Source organism: Orbilia oligospora (assembly GCF_000225545.1).
Source record: "Orbilia oligospora ATCC 24927 unplaced genomic scaffold scaffold00097, whole genome shotgun sequence".
Classification (NCBI taxonomy): domain Eukaryota; kingdom Fungi; phylum Ascomycota; class Orbiliomycetes; order Orbiliales; family Orbiliaceae; genus Orbilia; species Orbilia oligospora.
In genome coordinates, this window is record NW_011645654.1 from 1,895,163 (window position 1) to 1,914,022 (window position 18,860).

The 18,860-nt window shown below is 45.6% G+C and overlaps 9 protein-coding genes across 9 annotated transcripts; 2 read left to right on the forward strand and 7 right to left on the reverse strand.

The window, feature by feature from the left end:
• Positions 1-536: 536 nt before the first annotated feature.
• Positions 537-1,160, forward strand: AOL_s00097g552 (uncharacterized protein; the record flags this gene model as incomplete). Its single annotated transcript, XM_011126385.1, has 1 exon — positions 537-1,160. The coding sequence occupies one exon, from the start codon at positions 537-539 to the stop codon at positions 1,158-1,160; it is 624 nt and encodes a 207-aa protein (XP_011124687.1).
• A 749-nt stretch (positions 1,161-1,909) lies between these two features.
• Positions 1,910-2,629, forward strand: AOL_s00097g553 (uncharacterized protein; the record flags this gene model as incomplete). Its single annotated transcript, XM_011126386.1, has 1 exon — positions 1,910-2,629. The coding sequence occupies one exon, from the start codon at positions 1,910-1,912 to the stop codon at positions 2,627-2,629; it is 720 nt and encodes a 239-aa protein (XP_011124688.1).
• Positions 2,630-2,768: 139 nt separating this feature from the next.
• AOL_s00097g554 (uncharacterized protein) lies at positions 2,769-4,076 on the reverse strand (the record flags this gene model as incomplete). The annotated part of the gene is made up of 2 exons (XM_011126387.1): positions 2,769-3,579; positions 3,685-4,076. The coding sequence occupies 2 exons, from the start codon at positions 4,074-4,076 to the stop codon at positions 2,769-2,771; spliced, it is 1,203 nt and encodes a 400-aa protein (XP_011124689.1).
• A 1,280-nt stretch (positions 4,077-5,356) lies between these two features.
• AOL_s00097g555 (uncharacterized protein) lies at positions 5,357-5,743 on the reverse strand (the record flags this gene model as incomplete). The annotated part of the gene is made up of 2 exons (XM_011126388.1): positions 5,357-5,478; positions 5,593-5,743. 2 exons carry the CDS (start codon positions 5,741-5,743, stop codon positions 5,357-5,359), a joined length of 273 nt encoding a protein of 90 aa, XP_011124690.1.
• Positions 5,744-6,590: 847 nt separating this feature from the next.
• Positions 6,591-8,033, reverse strand: AOL_s00097g556 (uncharacterized protein; the record flags this gene model as incomplete). Its single annotated transcript, XM_011126389.1, has 3 exons — positions 6,591-6,964; positions 7,048-7,558; positions 7,626-8,033. 3 exons carry the CDS (start codon positions 8,031-8,033, stop codon positions 6,591-6,593), a joined length of 1,293 nt encoding a protein of 430 aa, XP_011124691.1.
• Positions 8,034-8,711: 678 nt separating this feature from the next.
• On the reverse strand, positions 8,712-9,885 carry AOL_s00097g557 (uncharacterized protein; the record flags this gene model as incomplete). Its single annotated transcript, XM_011126390.1, has 3 exons — positions 8,712-8,922; positions 8,994-9,501; positions 9,633-9,885. 3 exons carry the CDS (start codon positions 9,883-9,885, stop codon positions 8,712-8,714), a joined length of 972 nt encoding a protein of 323 aa, XP_011124692.1.
• A 1,692-nt stretch (positions 9,886-11,577) lies between these two features.
• On the reverse strand, positions 11,578-13,218 carry AOL_s00097g558 (uncharacterized protein; the record flags this gene model as incomplete). The annotated part of the gene is made up of 6 exons (XM_011126391.1): positions 11,578-11,741; positions 11,832-11,874; positions 11,987-12,513; positions 12,593-12,769; positions 12,852-13,038; positions 13,111-13,218. The coding sequence occupies 6 exons, from the start codon at positions 13,216-13,218 to the stop codon at positions 11,578-11,580; spliced, it is 1,206 nt and encodes a 401-aa protein (XP_011124693.1).
• A 2,104-nt stretch (positions 13,219-15,322) lies between these two features.
• On the reverse strand, positions 15,323-15,749 carry AOL_s00097g559 (uncharacterized protein; the record flags this gene model as incomplete). Its single annotated transcript, XM_011126392.1, has 2 exons — positions 15,323-15,452; positions 15,625-15,749. The coding sequence occupies 2 exons, from the start codon at positions 15,747-15,749 to the stop codon at positions 15,323-15,325; spliced, it is 255 nt and encodes an 84-aa protein (XP_011124694.1).
• A 1,242-nt stretch (positions 15,750-16,991) lies between these two features.
• Positions 16,992-18,680, reverse strand: AOL_s00097g560 (uncharacterized protein; the record flags this gene model as incomplete). Its single annotated transcript, XM_011126393.1, has 3 exons — positions 16,992-17,337; positions 17,444-17,956; positions 18,085-18,680. The coding sequence occupies 3 exons, from the start codon at positions 18,678-18,680 to the stop codon at positions 16,992-16,994; spliced, it is 1,455 nt and encodes a 484-aa protein (XP_011124695.1).
• Positions 18,681-18,860: the final 180 nt, after the last annotated feature.

Genomic DNA, 18,860 nt, shown 5'->3' on the forward strand with positions numbered 1-18,860 from the left:
ATAAAATGAGCCGCGGCTCCAAGAGTTTTCATGCATTGGGCATCGAATCGAGTATATGCTCTCATATGCATCCAAAATATTAACGGCTTTCAATTCGATGAAGCCCGCCACATTATAAAGCATTTATTCTGCGACAGTCTACTTCTTCCGGAGCAGAAGAGTACCCTCTCTTGCTCAAAACCTACAACGCATCAGTCAACTTAGCTTGGTCTCGTTCCCAGACGTCACAAAGGGCAGCTGTTTAAAGATGGTCGCTATATATCAACGATGTGTGTATCACCAACACTAGGCAGTTCCGGGATTCAGGTATGGTATTGATCGAGACTTGTCGGTTGTATCAGAAGGCTGGTGCTGTGAATTCTCAAGCCAAGACTCGATTTATGATGTGGGGTCAGATTTCTTGTAAACGCGCTTGGAAACAAGTAGCTTAGACTTCTCCGCATCCAGCTTAGACTTCCCCGCATCCTACTATAGACTTAACACACAAAATCTTCCTCGACGAGTAGTTCTCCACATCCCCAGGCCCATCCTGAAAAATGAGCAGGGCTGTGGCAGGTTCGCAGGTACTCCTTCTGAACCTTTGCTATCAACCGTTCCTCGACGCAGCGTATAAATCGTTGTTCGACGGCCTTTCGGCAAAGGCTGATTTAAAAAGAGCGAATGGAAGGGCTGAAGCGTTGCGATATATGGAACTGAGCCGACCAGTCGCTATCATTGCAACTGACGAAGGCTTGACAAAGTCGGAGAATGGGCAAGTTGTGGAAGCGGTATTGCAATATGTTCGAAATGGAGGAATCTTAATTCTCGGTCTTGACTTTCCAAGCTCAATCCCAATGGATGAATTTGACAAATTCTTTCAACGCAAGTTGGGCCTCCCTTGGGCTAGTGGACACTATCATCGTGAGGATTTTGAAATCAATGCGGAGGGAGCTTTCCCGCCCTCTGGTGGGTCGCATGGGCATTTCCCTCAAAATTATAATATGAAGGCGCTTCATATTAAAAACGCATTGCCGGAGCAAAAGCTCTATATAGCGTCCGGTTGCGACCAGGCTGGGATTGTTGGCACCAGTTATGGTGAAGGGTACCTCACCTACATTGGCGATTGTAACGGCGAAGCAGAGATGAATGATTTCATCATGGGCTTGATAGGCCTGACGTAGCACGTGGCTATGGAAAGGTAACCAACCCTTGCCCACTGATGATAGTGGCTCGGATCCTCGTCAATTGGTTCGAAGAAACATCTGTCTTCTCCTTAATTTTGCCATGGTAGCATAATGTTCTTCGAGAGTTGAATTCGTGAAATTTAAGTTGCGAAGGATAGTGGAATCTCGCTCGGTTCTTCAGGGTCCCTTCAATTCAACCAAATCCAAACCCCTCGGTCAATTCTCCCAACAACGATCCCCCGATCCAAAGTCAGTTCTCTTCCCCTGTATTCACTGTTACTCTTTTTATTTCTTGAATCGCTTTTGGTAAACCGGGTACAAATACCCTGATTGTTCTGGATTTAACATCAGTACTAAGAATTATATATAGTATATAATACAAATTGTATTTAATTTATAAAATACAAGCAGTATAATATTAAATGTTATCTTGTTTCTCTCCTCTTTATTAGCCTTGTTGATAATAGATTTGGCCTTTCACAGATCAACCAGAGAAATTTCCAGGCTGAATACTTGGGTAGTACTAGGTACCTAGTAAGTAAGTACTTAATTAACCCGTAGATAAGCGAGGTTGTATGTACAGATTGGGAGATATTTATACTCTTTCGATTCCGCCGTTGCGACCTGGCCTGGTCAATTGTCAGAGTATTATATTACTGATGTCACTTCGTGAAGGCTAAGATATATTTATACTTACGACACTCTCCCTTTGCTATCATCGGGTTTAATATTTATATCACGACGACATGTCTTCCCAACCAAAGATAACACTGCATACGTACTTCCGCTCATCATGCAGCGCCCGAGTCCGTATGGCCCTCCATCTGAAGGGTCTCACATTCACACCAGTCTACATCCATCTTCTCAAAGATGATCAATTCTCCCAATCCTACGTCGCTCTGAACCCTTCCAAAGCGGTCCCTACGATCACATTTTCGCCAAATGAAAACGACACAGAATCAGAACCCGTCGCCTTCGTTTTGACCCAATCGGTGGCAATCTTGGAGTATTTAGACGAGAGGTTCCCAGCACCGGAGTATCCTGCACTTCTCCCCAAGAATCTCGAAGACAGAGCTCGGGTACGACAGTTGTCTCACATTGTCGCCTGTGACATACAACCCCTGACGAATCTAAAGATGTTGAAAGAAATCAAGAAGTTCGCCGGAGAGGCCGGGAAGAATCCTGACACTGCGGGTCCGGAATGGCAGAGGAGGAATCTGGCGGAAGGTTTGAGGGCATTCGAAGCCGTGGCTAGTAAGACGGCAGGGAAATACTGTGTGGGGGATACTGTCACTATGGCGGACTTTTGTTTGATACCGACGATTGATTCGGCCGTGAGGTTTGGAGTTGACATGGGTGAATTCGAGACCATTGGGAGAATATGGCGGGCTCTGGAGGAGGTGGAGGCGGTTCAGAAGGGGGGGTGGAGAACCCAAGGGGACACACCTGAAGAGTTCAGATGCTAGTTGATATCGATTATAATTTATGATATGAATCGATCCGTATATAAATGATATCGATATCAACATTCGAATCGAATTATCAATATTCTTTCATGAGAGGGGACAAGTACAGACATTATATTATGATGAGCGCATGTATAGACTAGCGCTTGAAGAGTGCGTATCTAATCATCTTAGCGTTTCCCGCAATGATTTCCCACAATACCAAACGATGATACCACCGATCAGCTATCTCCACCTCCCTCTTATTAGCACACCTGCCATATCGGTGCCGTTCCTTATTCTGCGCCAGATAGACCCCTCGACTGTGGATCCAACAAAAATCCCCTTCAACCTTCAGCTCTCGATACTGTTTCTCCTCTTCAGCCGTGACATTTGTCATTTCGGTGCATGATTCCATTATTTCTTCAGTCGATATATCCCCAAACTGTTCGACTATATGATTCGACATTGTGATTTTATATCTCCACGGCCCGAGCGTCAACGGCCAAATAGTCTCAAGAATTTCAAGATACATAGTTGGAGTCCTAAGTTCCCACTCTTCATTCAGAATCGGATCCACAGGTATAGCCGTAATCTCCACCTCTAACCCCTCACCGGCCGGCCCCAATAACTCCCTGAGCCGGTAACTGAAAGGCAAGAGTATCCTTCTTATCCGATCGTCGTTCGTTTGTAGTGTACCTCCCCTATGGAGGAACCTAGACCTTGCGATACGGATGTCAAACAAATCGATCCTTACGTGGCGGATAAGCTGTCGGTATGTCGGTGCCAGAAACGGGAAGTTACCATTCTTGGACTTTGGAACAGATCTCGCGCATCTATAGCAGACACAATCCCAGGTAGAAGGCCGAGGGCCATAGTAGTTATCAATACGGCCTCTCAAATTGCCGCACCGGTAATGTCGAGCATCACAATACTTCCCGATCGGTCTTTCGATGATAACCTTTTTACCTCTATAAGTATCTTTAGTCAGCATAATGCCTAAATACCTACTTAGATACCTACGTACTTACATACGTACCTCATGGATTTAACTAGGATAAGGGATATTGACTTACTTCCTCTTCGTCTTCACGTTAGGGCAGGTATACCCTACAATCTCCCATGGTGAACTAAGAATCGCATTATAAGTATCCACCTTCGGCCGCCTTATTCGACGATCGCCCGTACTACAATCCGTAGTAATCTGTATCAAGAATGTATTCCGACCATACAAAACCAGAGCCCCTTCATCGTGTATTTGTTTATTTACTTGAAGAAAATGAGGGTAGATTTCATACTCAGGCAAGTCGGCATTGTGGCTCTTATTAGCCCGTATACGTAGACGGCGGGATATGGTACCTGTTGGTGCTGGGACGGGAGGCGGAGGGAAGTAGAGGAGGCATGTATAGATCTGGTCTCGGAGCTCTCGAGGGAGACGGAGGAAGGGGAATATTCTGCTTGTGTCCATTCTTCCCCCCCTCTATATAAGTACTTACTAGGCGTATATACCTAGGTATATACTATGTATAGGTAGGTACTTATAAAAAAGGATCGCGGACTATAAGTATATATGATGATATGATGAAGGAACTGGGACTTCGAATTAATTGCATACGACCCAGTTACCCCTAGGCCTGCTAATCGGTCGGAATTTTTACGTTTCTTATACTCGGACTCTATATATTTCCTCAAATCACCGAATGTTATGCAAGAAACCAGTGCATTCCCGCATATCCTTTATTTTTATTTTTTTAATACTCCCTCACTTTAAAATCTATAATTCTTAAAATCTTAATTGGAGAGGATATGCGCAAGCAGACGAATGTGTTAATTGGTCCATGCACGTGCGCGGTGATACCTTATCTTCGATTTTCTCGATAGATAGATATATCGATATCGATAACACGAATCAGGTGGATTCCACGTGGGATTTTGGGTACCGCCGCCATTCTGAATTCTTTCTCAATGCATGTTCACGTTTTAGATTTAATATATATAAAGTGTGCAATGTAACATCGATATCGGCCTGGCGGAAGAAGTTTCAGATTATAACGGTTACCATGGATTAGAGTCGCAAGGTTGCAAGATTAGTCAACTTGACTTCGGTTAAATGATTAATGTGATATCTGTATACCTATACAGCTGAGATACCCATCCAGCCATGGAGGATAGGTGAGTTCGCTGGATACTTGCTGTAATATAAAAAAAAGAAAGAAAAGGACTGTACATGTAAAAATAGAAAGGCGGCTTTGATCGAATATCAGCAGAAGCAAGAATGAATAATGTCGTAGTCCGCACCGATTATCATTCCGAGAGCCCCGCGTGGGTCCGAATACATCCTCGACGCCCGCTCTAGCCTTATCGATTGTCAATGCAATGCAAGTTTGAAGCCTCATGACGGGTGTGTGACGACAACGTCGCACTGCAGTACATGTACATGTACATGTGTATAGCGTAGTGTAACTAGAAGTAGAGAGAAAGAGGAAGAAAGAAACATGAAAAAAAAAAAAAGAACCCGACCCGCAACCTCGATGTAAGGGATCCAATGCCACATCTCCACCGCCATGGCGCCAGTACGTAATGCCGCATCCATACGATATCGTAATAAACCCTCCTCAAAAACGCCAATATTCTCCGTAGAACGCACCCGAAAAGAAATCCCCACAGTCGACATGTAAAATCCGTCGTAACCATTGATTATCAAAGCGAAACGAAAGAGCAAAAAAAGGGTCAAAGTTGAAGCCCCTTTCAAATCCCATTGCCAAACACCTGAACCTTCTGCCCCGGCGAGATCCTAGGACTCATAAACCCCTGCTCCACTCCCGACGATATCTCGTATCCAGGTTTAAAGAGTGTTTCTCTCGCTTCGCCTATTATCCCTCCTTCGTTAGCTTAAATCCTGGTGACAATTCGAATTCCCTTTTTTTTTCTCTTAAGGCAATGTTGGAACTTCGTTTAGGGAGAGGAAAAAAAAAAAAACGTACCAACGACAGTACCCCTCGTGACCCTTTTTTTACCCCTCAAACTTCCCTCTGCCATCGCCGCCTCGAGCGCGGAAGCTTGTTCGATCGTTAATGTCATCTGCATGGTCTGCTGCTGTTGCTGTGAATGTTCGGTGTCTGATAATATGGCCATCGTTTGGTTCCTCCTGCTTGTTTAAATTTTCTTTCTTGTCCGGACCTGCTGATCCCAAAACTTTGGAGAAAGGGTGTTTGACGGTTGTTTAAGTAGAGTTTTTTTTTTACACTTTTCTCAAAATCTGTTTAAGACAAAGCAAAGATTAGTCCGAGGGAAGTCTATTTAGCCTTCTTAGCTAGCGAAATGGGGGGTCGGTAGACACTCTAGAACCCCGGGGAATGTTAAAGGGGAGAAAAGAAGTTTTGCTTACGTGAAAGTGGTTTAGACCGGCGGGGTGGTTGGTTGGTTGGTTGATTATAAGGTGCTGAGCGAGTCGAGTCAGGAGTGTGGCTGGAATGCTGTCGGTCTTATATGTGATAAAATATAATATATCTGAGGCAACTGGCCGGCGGGATATCTCCAACCACACTACAGTACTAGTCGGACTTGACTTTTTATTGGTTTTAACAAAGTTAACTTCGCAATTGGCCTCGTTCGGACTCAAAATATGCCCGGTACTTTGGAACTTCTAGAAGCTTTTCTTCCAGAGGGAAAAGGGAGGGCCTTTTAATACTTTTTATTTTGGTTGGCGACTCTGCTATTTGGGCGGCGGGATTACTGGCTGAAGCGCTCGAGCTTCAGTTGTATCATTGGTGCCAGCTTAACTAGTGCATGTCTCAGATATCAATCCTCAGCTGTGACTCGACTCGAACTATTGAAAATACCACACCCCCATCATTTTTTAGATTCATTTCATTATCGTACACTGTTATTATTATTCTTTTTCTTCTCAGATTTAGCGTATCGAATCATAAGGATCAAGAATAAACAGGTCCGTTCATTCGTTAGTCTGGATTCATTGAATTCACTCTTTTTTCATTCCAGTGACTTTACTCCACCTCCCCCACTCCGCCGGCAGAATCACACCGGAACACTCTCCAAACCCAACTCTGCCTTCTCCGCTGCCCGCATGCCCTCTCAAGATAACCTCATCTCCATCTTCTAACCATTTCCTCTTCACGCCGTTGATATCAATGTCTTCCTTACCGCCTTGTGTGGCTTCGAGGTAGCTTCCGACCGACGTTTTATCGGTGCCGGAGATGGTTCCCGACCCCAGTAAATCACCGGTACGCATGGCGCAACCAGTAATAGTGTGATGCGCAAGCATCTGCGAGAATGAGAAGAGTAGGTTCTTCGAGTTTGAAGTGAATACTCTTGAGAACTCCTGTTGTCCGGCCGCTATTTTACCAACGAAAAAGTCAATGGCCGTTTTAAAATAGTAAAGGTCAACAATCATAAATGCATAAGTAGAGATCACTCACGCTTGACGAGTACTTCAAGCTCGACATCGAACACCCCCTTTCCACTTCTCTTCTCGTCCTTCAAATACGGCAAAACCTCTCCACCCTCCAACTGTGCAGTCCTAAACCCCTCCAAAGCCTCATCGGTAACAATCCAGGCTCCAACGGTAGTCCCGAAGTTCTTGGCATTGAAAGGTCCAAGTGGGACATATTCCCAAGCCTGTATATCTCTAGCACTCCAATCGTTCATAAGACTGTATCCAAAGATGTGGTCTTCGGCATTGGCAATATCGACCGGACTGCCCATCTCATTTGGTCGGGAAACGTAACAAGCCATTTCGAGTTCGATGTCAAGTCTATTACATTGGTCGAAATTTGGGGTGGAGTTTGTAGGAGGGCAGGTTTGTCCAAGCGGGCGTCTGAGGGGTGTGCCGGAGACTACGACCGTGGAGGCTCGACCGTGATAACCGACTGGAAGGTGGGTATAGTTTGGCTGGAGGGCATTTGCTGGACCACGGAAGAGAACACCAACCTGTGATACCATCCTTATCAGTATTCGATGTATTTTCTATTTAAAATTAGGAGAGGGACAGCGGTACGTTGAAAGCATGGTTCTTCCCAGCATAGAAGTCAGTGTAATCTCCAATCTCCATTGGAAGATGCATCTTAGCATCTGCCATCTTAACCAATGCGCTTTCAACCTCAGACTGCCATTGCGAACCAGTCTTTACGGCTTCAATAATAGCATTTCGAACAGCAATTCGGGCGGTCCGTCCTAACGCTGCGAATGCGTTGAGCGTTGTTTTCTGAAGAGCACTACAGATTTCAGATGCATCTGAAGATAGGACCTTTGGTAGGATGGTAGATGATAGAGCGGAAAGGTCGAGAACATGATTTCCGATAGCTGTGCACGGACGAGGGGTGGAATTTGTGGAGGTGGAGAAGACGCCGAAGGGGATATTGGCGAGTGTGAAGTCGCTGTCTTGTGGGATTGTGATGAACGACATTGTGAATCGAGTAGAGGTCGCTTCAATTGATATCTTAGGACACAGGGTTTTCTTAAAAAATGATATTCAGTCCGACCGTGATTCTTGAATCTCAAGTGTACTTTGAAGTTATGATATCAACTCTGCTGATGAGAAGGCCAAGGTAACCCGGGGTAGACAGACAGACGGCTTTTTAAGAGTGTTGGAATTGATGATGCATGCCGAGGGTAGCCGCGCGATGAGCTCAAGCTGCCACCCGCGCAGGGTTCAGCCAGCTACCCATGGCCGTGGGGCCGGTTCCGTAATGTTGGTAATGCATCATGGCAGCTAGCAGCCGGCAGCGCGCTGGACTGGATAATTCTAAGTTGCTTAGCCTCGGTGATATTAATGATTCGTACCGTGTATGTAAGGACTTATGTAAGGACTTATGTATAGACAGACAGACAAATACACATTATCATGCAAAATGTATGATTACCCGCTCAATAACTCCTGTGAGGTATACTAAAGTATGATTCCAAACCCAGCATCCAAATTCCCGCAGTGCAGTGGTAGACTTTAAAGCGGAAAGGTAAAACAAAAATATAAATAGGGAAAAAATGGAAATGGAAATGAAAATGGAAATGAAAATGAAAGCGAGCAGTAAAAACAGCTTCTCATAACAGTCGTCACATCAGTCTCGTAAACCAGCTGCCATATTCATAGGAAAATTCCAGGCAAATTATCGCTAGTATCGGTATCTCTCTTCCAATTCTGCTTGGACGGACACTTTTTCGAATCTATGAAGCGTTCCGCGTCCATGGGTAACATCATTTTGATTTCGGGACAATACTCCCACATATTTTTCCGGAGTTCAGGTTTGCCCCAGACCCCGCCGTGGAGCCATTCTCCTCCATTCCCTGTGTGGAAGCTGTATCATCGTATTAGCCACCAGTAGCAATTATCAATGTGAGGTCAAAGGAAATGGATATAAATACTCACCCCATCGGCTTCTCACTAAATATCATCTCAGCCGAGAACTTCTGCTGCTCCGTTCCGTTCGCCAAATGCGCGCCGGGTAGTAGTCCCAACCTCGATGTCAACCACACATCTTCCGGCTCGGTATGCGGAATTCTGATCTGATTCTCTAAAATCCTTATAATCCTCGATACCCGTCGAATACTGAGGCCTCCGTTTCCTCCAAACCTGTCGCCGGTATTCCAACTAGCACCGACCCAATCGTACTCTAACCAATCATCTAGATTCTGCTTCGAGTTGGCACAAATCATAGCGTCGGTTTGGAAGACCAGTAGAAATTCGGCAGGATAGAGAACGTCGCGGTAGAATGTGAGGTTTGTGAACGTCTGAGAAGTTGCCTCCTGGCCATTCAGCGACAGGCCTTCGGGGAGTTGGGCAATGTCGAGTTTTCCATCGTTGATGTGGGCACGAACGACATGAGAACGGTTGAGCCGTTGGATGGCTTCTTCCGTACCAAAGAATTTAAATCTCCCTAGTATAATTATAAAAGAGTTTTAAATTAGCTTAGCTATATTTTCCCTTGCTATAGACCAAAGGACCCACAGAGGTCGTATTTATGAGAAAAGCAAACGAGAAAAAGAGGCGAGGGGAATTTCAACCTACAATCCGGTGGCACGACACTCATATAATGAAGTAGCAAGGGAGTGAGATGCGGCAAAGCTCTGCCTTCAATCAACAACGCAACCTTGGTCTCGTTGAAGGGCGACCGCGGCGTATGAGGGAACTCGAAGTTGACACGAGGTACTCGGGAGATCACTTCCCTGGAGGCATTGGGGAAGAGAACGAAGCACCAGGTGAAGAGCAGCAGAGCTATCGGGAGCAGCGCCCTCTTCGTGAATTTCGTGGACAGTTCCATATCGTAGATAGCGTGGTAATAGAATCTAGACTATTCTCGGTAAGATCAATATCTGCCCAGCGACTATTAATCGACTATCTTGACCCCAGGACGAGCAAAACAGATGATGATATGGTGATAATGATCGTGGCTCTCCGATAATAAGAGGGAGTAAGTTAAGCAGGCGAAGGGTAGGTAAGTAGCAGGTAAGAGGGAGGTAATAGGCAGATTAAGAGAAGGTTTATCAAAGTCCCCCGGTTCGAGAGCGTTTATGCAGAGCACGTTGTCTATCTATCGGCATGCATGATTGTATTCCCACAGAGCGCGCGATATCCTAGGATCTAGTCGGGAATCGAGGAATCGAGGAGGTGGAGTGAAGTGAAATGAAGTGTAAGATTCTTACACGACGGACTATGATCTAGTAGAAGTAAGTGATCAATTAATAGTAAGTGCACGCTTCCATTATAATTAATCATTCAACGCATGCGCATGCAGGGATTGATGGAACCTTAATGCAAGCCTATTGACGGTACCAGTTCATTGCGGTTAGCTTGCAATGCCTCCATACAGTACTTCTTATTTACTTGTAGGGGGTCAGGGATGGGCATATAATCGCATCTTCGAGATTCGAAATGATTCAAACCAGAATCAAAAGCGTTTCTGTCTGTATTTCCGAATGCATCGGTCGACTATCTCGAGAACGTCGAGGGTAGAGTTATTACCCGAACAGGGGATACGTACGCCCAGTTCAACATGAAACATCGCCGTACCCGAAGAAGTTCTATTCAGGAACCGAGAAGCTAAAGCTTATTGGGTACAAGCTACTGGCAAGGGAAAAAAAAAAAAAAGAAAGCTGGTCACTCGGACAAGGATTAGAATCGTTGTGTGCTCTGTACTCTGTAAGTACGGAGTACTAATCATGCATGAAGTTGGAACGGAAGGGAATGTTATCCGATAGATGTAAGTACTTACTTGAGTACCTAAACTAGACTACTCCGTAACTACTTAGGTGGATATCCACAAGTATGTTGGTTATATTGCTGGCGATTCGATATCGATACCGTAGAAATTAAACCTCAAATGTCAGTTAGCCCGGTTGGCAACGTTGGTGGCAAATTAATATCCGCAGACATACAGGTGGTACTGGGACTACTATATTACGGCACATTCCGACGAGAAGCTAATCATAACGAGCCAGAGAATTAATGTTCTACCGATATTCGCTCGTCCTTGTTTTCCGGGTATATCATGCATACTAGTAGGTATCTTGAGTTAACGATTGCGTCTTGACCCTTGCATTTGTCATGACTATAGCCTTATTTGATATCAGTTGATTGCTTGTCGTATGCGAAGCTTTCAGCCACACGGGAAATAACACGATAACATCATCTTGGTATTAATTTAAAGGCATCACCAGGAAGTTTCCATGCATTTCATACTCCAGAATTCGTGTCTCATAGCTAATCATAACGAGAATAAAAAGTAAACAGATATATCGGCAGGTAACAGGCTTGAAGAGAAGTAAAGGAAGAAATGAAGCTTCGAAGGGAGAACTAGGCCGACCGGTCATAACAGCGTTACAATCATAAGTGCATCAACATAATATACAATGGAAGTGAACGTAGAACTCGTGACATAAAAATCCACATCTCCAAGGGCTCAAGGTTAGATCCGGATTAACAGAGGCAGGAGGGCAGCGAAACTAAAGAGACCCTAAACCATATTCTGCTGCCAAACGTTCGGATTCTTCAACGTCGGCTCCGGTCTTGAAACAACCTCATGCACGCCCCCACTTGTACCTGCCGCCTCTTCATCATCTTCCTGAGCAGCCGGTCGGATTCTCTGCCTCCAACCCATAGCCGTACGTTCATTAAAACCTGGAGCAAAAAAGAATCCACATTAGCATCCCTGTCGTTCAAAAAGATGGGATGAAGCCGCTCTGTAGGAAGTGAGAGAAAAAGGCTTACCATAAACATGTGCATCGACGAAGCCATTAAACACCAAAAGCATCTAAAAATTGACAAGGGGCACCCGTAGTATTAGCCACAATATATTCTCGGAGCCAACCGTACCGAACATGCAAGGGAATCCAAAAGCAAAAAGGAAAGAGTAAAGGAAATACCTTAGCTAACCCCTCCACATGAATACTAACCCCCTCACCACCCCTCGCAACCTGAATAATCATAACAATCGTAGGAATAGCCCAAAGCACTGCGTAGGCTAATGGGTAAGAAATCATCTGAATGGCAATTTTTCTAACTTGCTTTTGCTGCTCGGCTTCCTCTTGTGCCCTTTCGGCTGCAGTTTGTATCTGCCCGGCAACAGCGGGATCATGGACAGTTTGTGTAAACCCAGTGGAAGAACCGGACCGTGACGTATCGAGGCTTGAAGAACCGTTCCCACTGGAAATTTCGTCGGGATTAACCTTTTCGGATTCGGGGTTTGTGGCTGGAGCCGTAGTGGTGACAGGCTGAGGAGGGGCCCTGTCGGATGCACGCCCGCGATAGGTCTTTTGGATATTTGCACGACGACGGGCATGGAGAATTAGACGATAGACGGCGATGTAAATAACCAGACAGACGAGTATGATGATCCAGCGGGGGATATAGTTGAAATACAACCGAATGTTACGGGATCCTAACCAACAAACTGTATAACTCGTTAGTATGCTCTTGTCCGCTCGATACTAGATCTAGATCTATAGAACGAAGCGTATATAGACACTTACATCCACCAACGTTCGCATAATCCCAAAACCCAAAGGCGAAGAAAGCGGCAATAAGGGAAACGAGCCATGGGAACAACCAAACAGCCCAAACGTTCTCTCGAATCCATTTTAAGACCATCGATGGCCCAGACAGCATAAGGAGCGTAATAAGGGCGATGCTAATTTGCCATACATCGACTATCCACCAATCCAGTTAGCTGTGGTCCTCAAACTTAAATATATATCTTTTTGAAAAAAATGAAAAAAAGCATATGCATACTTTGAGCGAAGAAAAGTTGCATAAGAAACCCATTGGCAGAGCAAAATCCTTCATTCCATGGTGATGAAATTTCCCGCCCTGTTACCATCGACAAGCTAGGAATAAAAAAGTTGAGGGCGAGTAGAAGGTCGCTGACTGCCAGGCCAAGAATCAATTTATGCCTGAAGGAGCGGCATTCTCGTAAAAACTAGTATATTCGCACCAGTAACCTTCGTAAGCTATGTGTTATAAAGAATATGTGTAAAAGAAGGGAACTTACGAAGAACCCTAGAATCATGTATAAAGACCCAACAATCGATAGCACCGATCCCGCAAGCACAACACCAGCTAGGTGGCGCTGACTCCATGCATCACCGAATGGCTGCATTGCGGCTTTTAAGTATAATTGAAGCGAATAGAAATATTATTGGGGAAAAACGGGGGGGAGGAGTTTAACTAGCTCCAGAGTATTTGGTTTGAGTAGCTAAACCTCTTGAAATACAAATAATAGTAAAAAGGTTGTCGAGATAGCGAGTAAGAAAAGTTTCCAAGTATAAATATTTTTCGAACAAGGGATAAGGATAAGAAGGATAGATATCGATAGCACGATATTATTTATGTGCGTATGTATGTATATAAGTATATGCAAAGTAGATCTATGCACCGACTAAACCGATTCGAGACTCTTAATTATAACAGGGAATGGAAGGGAAAGGGATCTTGATATCAAAGCTGGATAAGAAGGAAGTCTGAAAGAGGAGAGATGATCTCTTGCTAGAACGATGAGAGGAGACATGATAAAAAGATGAGGATCTATACCGGGAACTATATACCCGCAGAGAAGTGTTCTGGATGTCAATGAGGGGCGAGCAGAGCAATGGCCCTGCGCTTGGAGGCGTGAGTGCTACCGGGGTGCACGAGGGCTGGCATATGCTGCGGGTACATGTGTATCAGCCAGAACTGAAGCGAACCGTTGTGTACCGAGCAGTTAGTGTGCCACGGCGAGAATACCCTTTTTAATTTTGAAGAAGCAATTGCCTGATGCAGGGACCTTCGTTTCTTCTTTTCTTCTTTTCAAAATTTTGCAGTTTTGGAGACAAAGATCATGCCGAAGTGGGTTTGACAAATTGAACAGAATAAGAACAATGTATGAGGTAAGTGATATCTCAAAAAAGGAAAGAAGAAAATCTGCGTGAACTTCCACCTCCTTTGCCCCCAATAGATTTCGTACATGTCTAACAGATTGAACGAATCACAACCTTTCGCAGTTGAGGAGAGGTGCAGCTCTTCATATCGAAGCCAGGGGAGGCCGAGGTGTTAAACCAGCCACACGATGTGCTCTGTCGGCCCCGCACAGCGTGCCATGGCATGCATACCCAAGATTTGAACGCGGGAGGGAATCTGATACGAAAAAACCAGAAACGGGCTACGGAGGACAGTTACCAATCTATTATTCGTCGGACTTGGTTTAGTCTATTAATTTCAGAATAGGAAATTGGTGATATATGGAGAGAGGTAATCGATAGGGATGCTAGAAGTTAAAGGGGGTTACCTGCTATCCGAGTGAGAGTTAACGGCGTGATATTAGGCCACGGATACGCGCTACGTCGGAAGAAGAGATCCTTATCCGTCGATTGGCTTGAGAATAGATGAGGCGTTCGAATTAAGATCGCCATAATGGCGATGCTCTAAGTTAGTAGTAACCTTGTTTCGACGGATGTGAGTGAAGCTGCTTGCATTAGACAGAGCACTAGCAAGTTGGTGAGTACCTAAGTTCAGTGTGTAATAATGTCAGTAGCTTCTGTAGCTAAGCTAAGCTAAGCTAAGTCCAGTCCAACCCGGCCTAGCCCATGTATAAAATGGTAATATGAAGCATGAGATCGAAGTGGAAGAGAAAGAATAGGCGACGCGGATGCCCGTTGGTGCATGGTGAAGTGCTGTGTACATGTGTGCATAGTTACTTACTTACCTAGTGTACTACCTAGGTAGTTACCGTTAACGTTAACAGGACCGTCAACGTTGAGGAATTCGAACCCAGAAGAGAAGCGTCCGTGCCGATCTCCCAGTCGCTGCATTGCACTAGGCAAAATGTGTTGTGTGTCGTTGCCGATCCAGACCCGTCTGCAACACATTGCGACTCCACTCTCGATTTCCATGGCAGGAAAAAGACCCGCCCAAAACAGGCGAGCGGACCACACTCCGTCGCCATACCATGTGCTACCCTGCCCGCCCTGCCCACTTCCTTCACCAGCCGCCAGCTCCTGTACAAAGTACATGTACACCACATACCTCTGGGTGATATACTTAGCAACTAAGCTTGCTCGGTAGGCACTTGAGCATCGACCCAATCTCCAATCCGGACTAGTCCAACACGGTTACAGAGTATCTGGCCCTGTTTCTTCCATCTCAGCCAAGTCCGCGATCTGGCGGCTGCTTAAGCTGACTCGTCTGTCCGCTCTGTCTCTGTCGCCAATTTCATCATCGCCATTACATTAACAGAACACTACTCTTCCACATCCAACAGCTCCATCAGCGGCAGCTTCCCTAGCTCTAGCTTCCCCCCCACCACCACCACCACCACCACCACCACCACTATCATCATCACCGCTATTACTACCACCACTACACCCCAGCACACACTTGCGCCGTATCTCCCATATATAGCTATTACCAAGATATTCCAACGATCTAGACCTTCGAAACCCACTCGCACATACGCACGCACACAAGCCACCCCTTACTTCACATTGCATTGAACGTATATCCATAATAAAAAGCAATATGTCCCGAATACCCACCCTCCTGCTTCACCTCTTCCTGGGCTTTAGTTTCTTTCTCATCCTTTCCGCCGCTGCCGACCCCCTCTCTTATTGCAAATGCACTTGCGGTGCCTCCTCTATAATCATCCCTCTGGACCATGACGACCCGAAAGCTCTAACCTGCCTTGACTGCAACAGGAGCTTTTGCCGAAGTTCCAACATTAACATCTGTGATGGCAAGAAGGAGGATGAAATCTCCACCAGCTGTTTCCGTAAGCCGTTATTTTTCTTCCCACATAGATCTATTTTTTTCCGCGCTAGGTACTCCGGTGTTTTAAGATTTAGATATTATAACACCGGTAGTAGACATATAACCGCTCAGCTGTGGAAAAACGGCTGCCAACATCATTTTATTTTCGATATGAGGATATGAATCAGGAGAGGCTGACCCGTTTAATTCTTGTTGGAAATAGAGCGTGATTCCGTTAAAGACCAAGCCGTCGTATTGATCTTTATTACGGCTACCGGAATGTTACTTCTTTACGCAGCTATCAGGCCGTGGATATCAAAGTGGTTTGTATGTGATATCACAACTTTTCTCTCTCTCTTTCGCTGTAGGTGATAGCCCACTAATTTGAATTATACAGAACCCTCAAACTCGGTACGAACAGCTGCCAGGTCGGTGAAGGGCCCAAGTATACTACTAGTACGGTAGAAACTCCCATTTTTATTATTATTTTGAAACACAAGCACCACATACATCTATGCATGAACTACTTTTCTTCTTTCTCTATACCACCATAAAACGAGGAAGGGTTTGCCGGGAACTCTTTTTCATTTTCGGAACTTTTACAGATCAATTTTCGCTTACTGTGATTTGGGGGCTACTTTCTGGCATCTTGGCGTACATGTTCTGTATTTATCAAAAGGTGCCGAAGGGGGGATCTGTAGGTCGGCGGGGACCAAGATGAGGAACAGATAGCTAAGGAGGAGCATTACTTTGGATCCATCTTGCATACAACATGGGCGTTAAACCTCTTTTGGAGGAATCTACTAGGGAACAAGATCTTAGCTATAGTATCAAGTTATAGCATGCCTATTAAAGGTCTTAGATCGATCGAGAAAAACAAGATTGCGAGATTCATCCGCTTTAATATGGTCTATTCTACCACGAGCTATTGGTTCATGCCTCTTTAAACTTATCACCTATCGAGGGGTATCGATACATCCGGGGTTTCGCCATCCAGTCATGCATATAAGTTGAACACCTCCCCACTTGAGATCCCTCCACTGCTGAATCCTGCACGATGCAAAAATAATGCATAACAACTTAGGCAAGAATTAACTTGCCTAAACGGTTTGATTGCTTGGTGGTTTTTTTTTGTTTGGTAAAAAAAAATCTCTAATGCACCTTCAACGAAAAGCCGCCGCCAACCTCTTCTTCGTCTAGCCCAGCAAATAGTCCACTTCGACCTGCCAAGCCGACCTCTCCGAATAATTGCGGAGCATCACCCCTCATGGGCGCCGAAGGGCTGTTGAGCCGTCTTCGTTTCTCTTGCCCAGCCTTCGAGGGAAAGGTGGGGAACATAGCTTCGGATTTCGGTTTGGGGTCGTCTCGGAAGTAGGGATGTTTGAGGGCTTCTTCCGCCGTAATCCGTTTTGAAGGGTCGAGGGATAGCAGGGAAGATAGTAGGGAGACGCCGTTAGTGGTTAGAAGTGGGAATTTGGAGCGAAGTAAATGACCAGTGCTATAGAATGAAGAAGAGCTCATGGTGTCATCGTTAGTGTACACCCTTGAAATGTATTTCTCGCGCTTTTGTGTAGACTCTAGGGGAATGGAGGGAAAGAACCTACGTTTGTTTTGTCCTTGGAAATCTCAAGCTCTTCGAATTCGGTAGCCGTCTCCATCCAGGCCACTCTTCGTCCGTCGGTACACCCATCAACTCGAATATCTTGGACAATTGATCAATCTCGCTTTTGCCCTGGAATAAGGGCTCCTTGAGGATCAATTCTGCGAAAATACACCCAATACTCCAGATATCAATCGCAGTTCCATATTTCTGCGCCCCCAGTAACAGCTCAGGACTTCTGTACCACAGCGTAACAACTAGCTGAGTTAATGGCAAGCATGGGTCGCCAAAGTACCGTGCTAGCCCGAAGTCTGCAACTTTGATTTGTCCCCGATTGTTCATCAACAAGTTCGACGTCTTGAGATCGCGGTGCATGATCCAATTCGTGTGCATGGTGGCGGTGGCGGATAGTAGCTGTAACATGAGCGTTTTTACTTCAGATTGCAAGAATGGCTCGGGCATATCGTCGAGGAGGGTCTTGAGGTCGTGTTCGATGAAGTCCATGACTATGTATACCCTGACTAGTATTAGTGACCATCCCATACAGACTTCTCACCTTGTCTCTGACAACTTCTCGTCATCATGACAAAAAAACGGTGCAAAAAAAAAACCTGCATGAAAAAAATGCAATAGGATGACACGCACTGGTTCAGCTGTTCGCCCACGACTACCTCTCGTAAATTCACAACATTGGCATGCCGTGCTGCCATTAATGTCTGAATCTCCCGTAGACTTGTAATAGGGAATCCATCCGTCTCCCCTTCCAACTTTAACTTTTTCAATGCCACCACTTCTCCACTAGCAATGTGCCGTGCCCGAGATACGATGCCATATGAACCCTCTTCGATACGGTTCAATGGTTCGTAATCGTCTACCGAGTTACATGGCTTGATCTCTGGCGCAGGAAATCGTAGTAACCGCGCTTCGCCCGTATCCCTGTCTCCGTTCGTAGTACCGGAAGCATGTTTCTTCCTCTTCGGCGAGGTAGCTGCATCGTCATCTGGTTCCGCTGAGACTTTCCGTCGTTTGGAAGGCGGTTCGTCTGATACGCCTAGCGACTGTTGCGCGTACCGTTCCCCATCCTCGTGTCGCCTACGTGCAGCCGCAGCTTCTTCTTCGGCCTTTCGGGCCTTCTCGAGTTTTAACGCTTTCTTGGCTTCCTTCTCAGCTTTTCGGCGGGCGGCTTCAGCGGCATCCTCGGCAGTTTCGGTGTCCCAGCGGGATTTGAGCTTCGATGACATGATTGGGATTGGTGTACTGATCGTGGTTTAAAGTTGGGGCACGACCACCAGTTGGGACTCTCCTGGCTATGCTGGCTGGTACGATGCCGGGCTAGTGGGCCTAACTAAGCGAAACAGGCCCGAACAACACGGAAAAAATTCCAACCCGTTTGAACAAAACCTTCGACGTCTTCGATATAC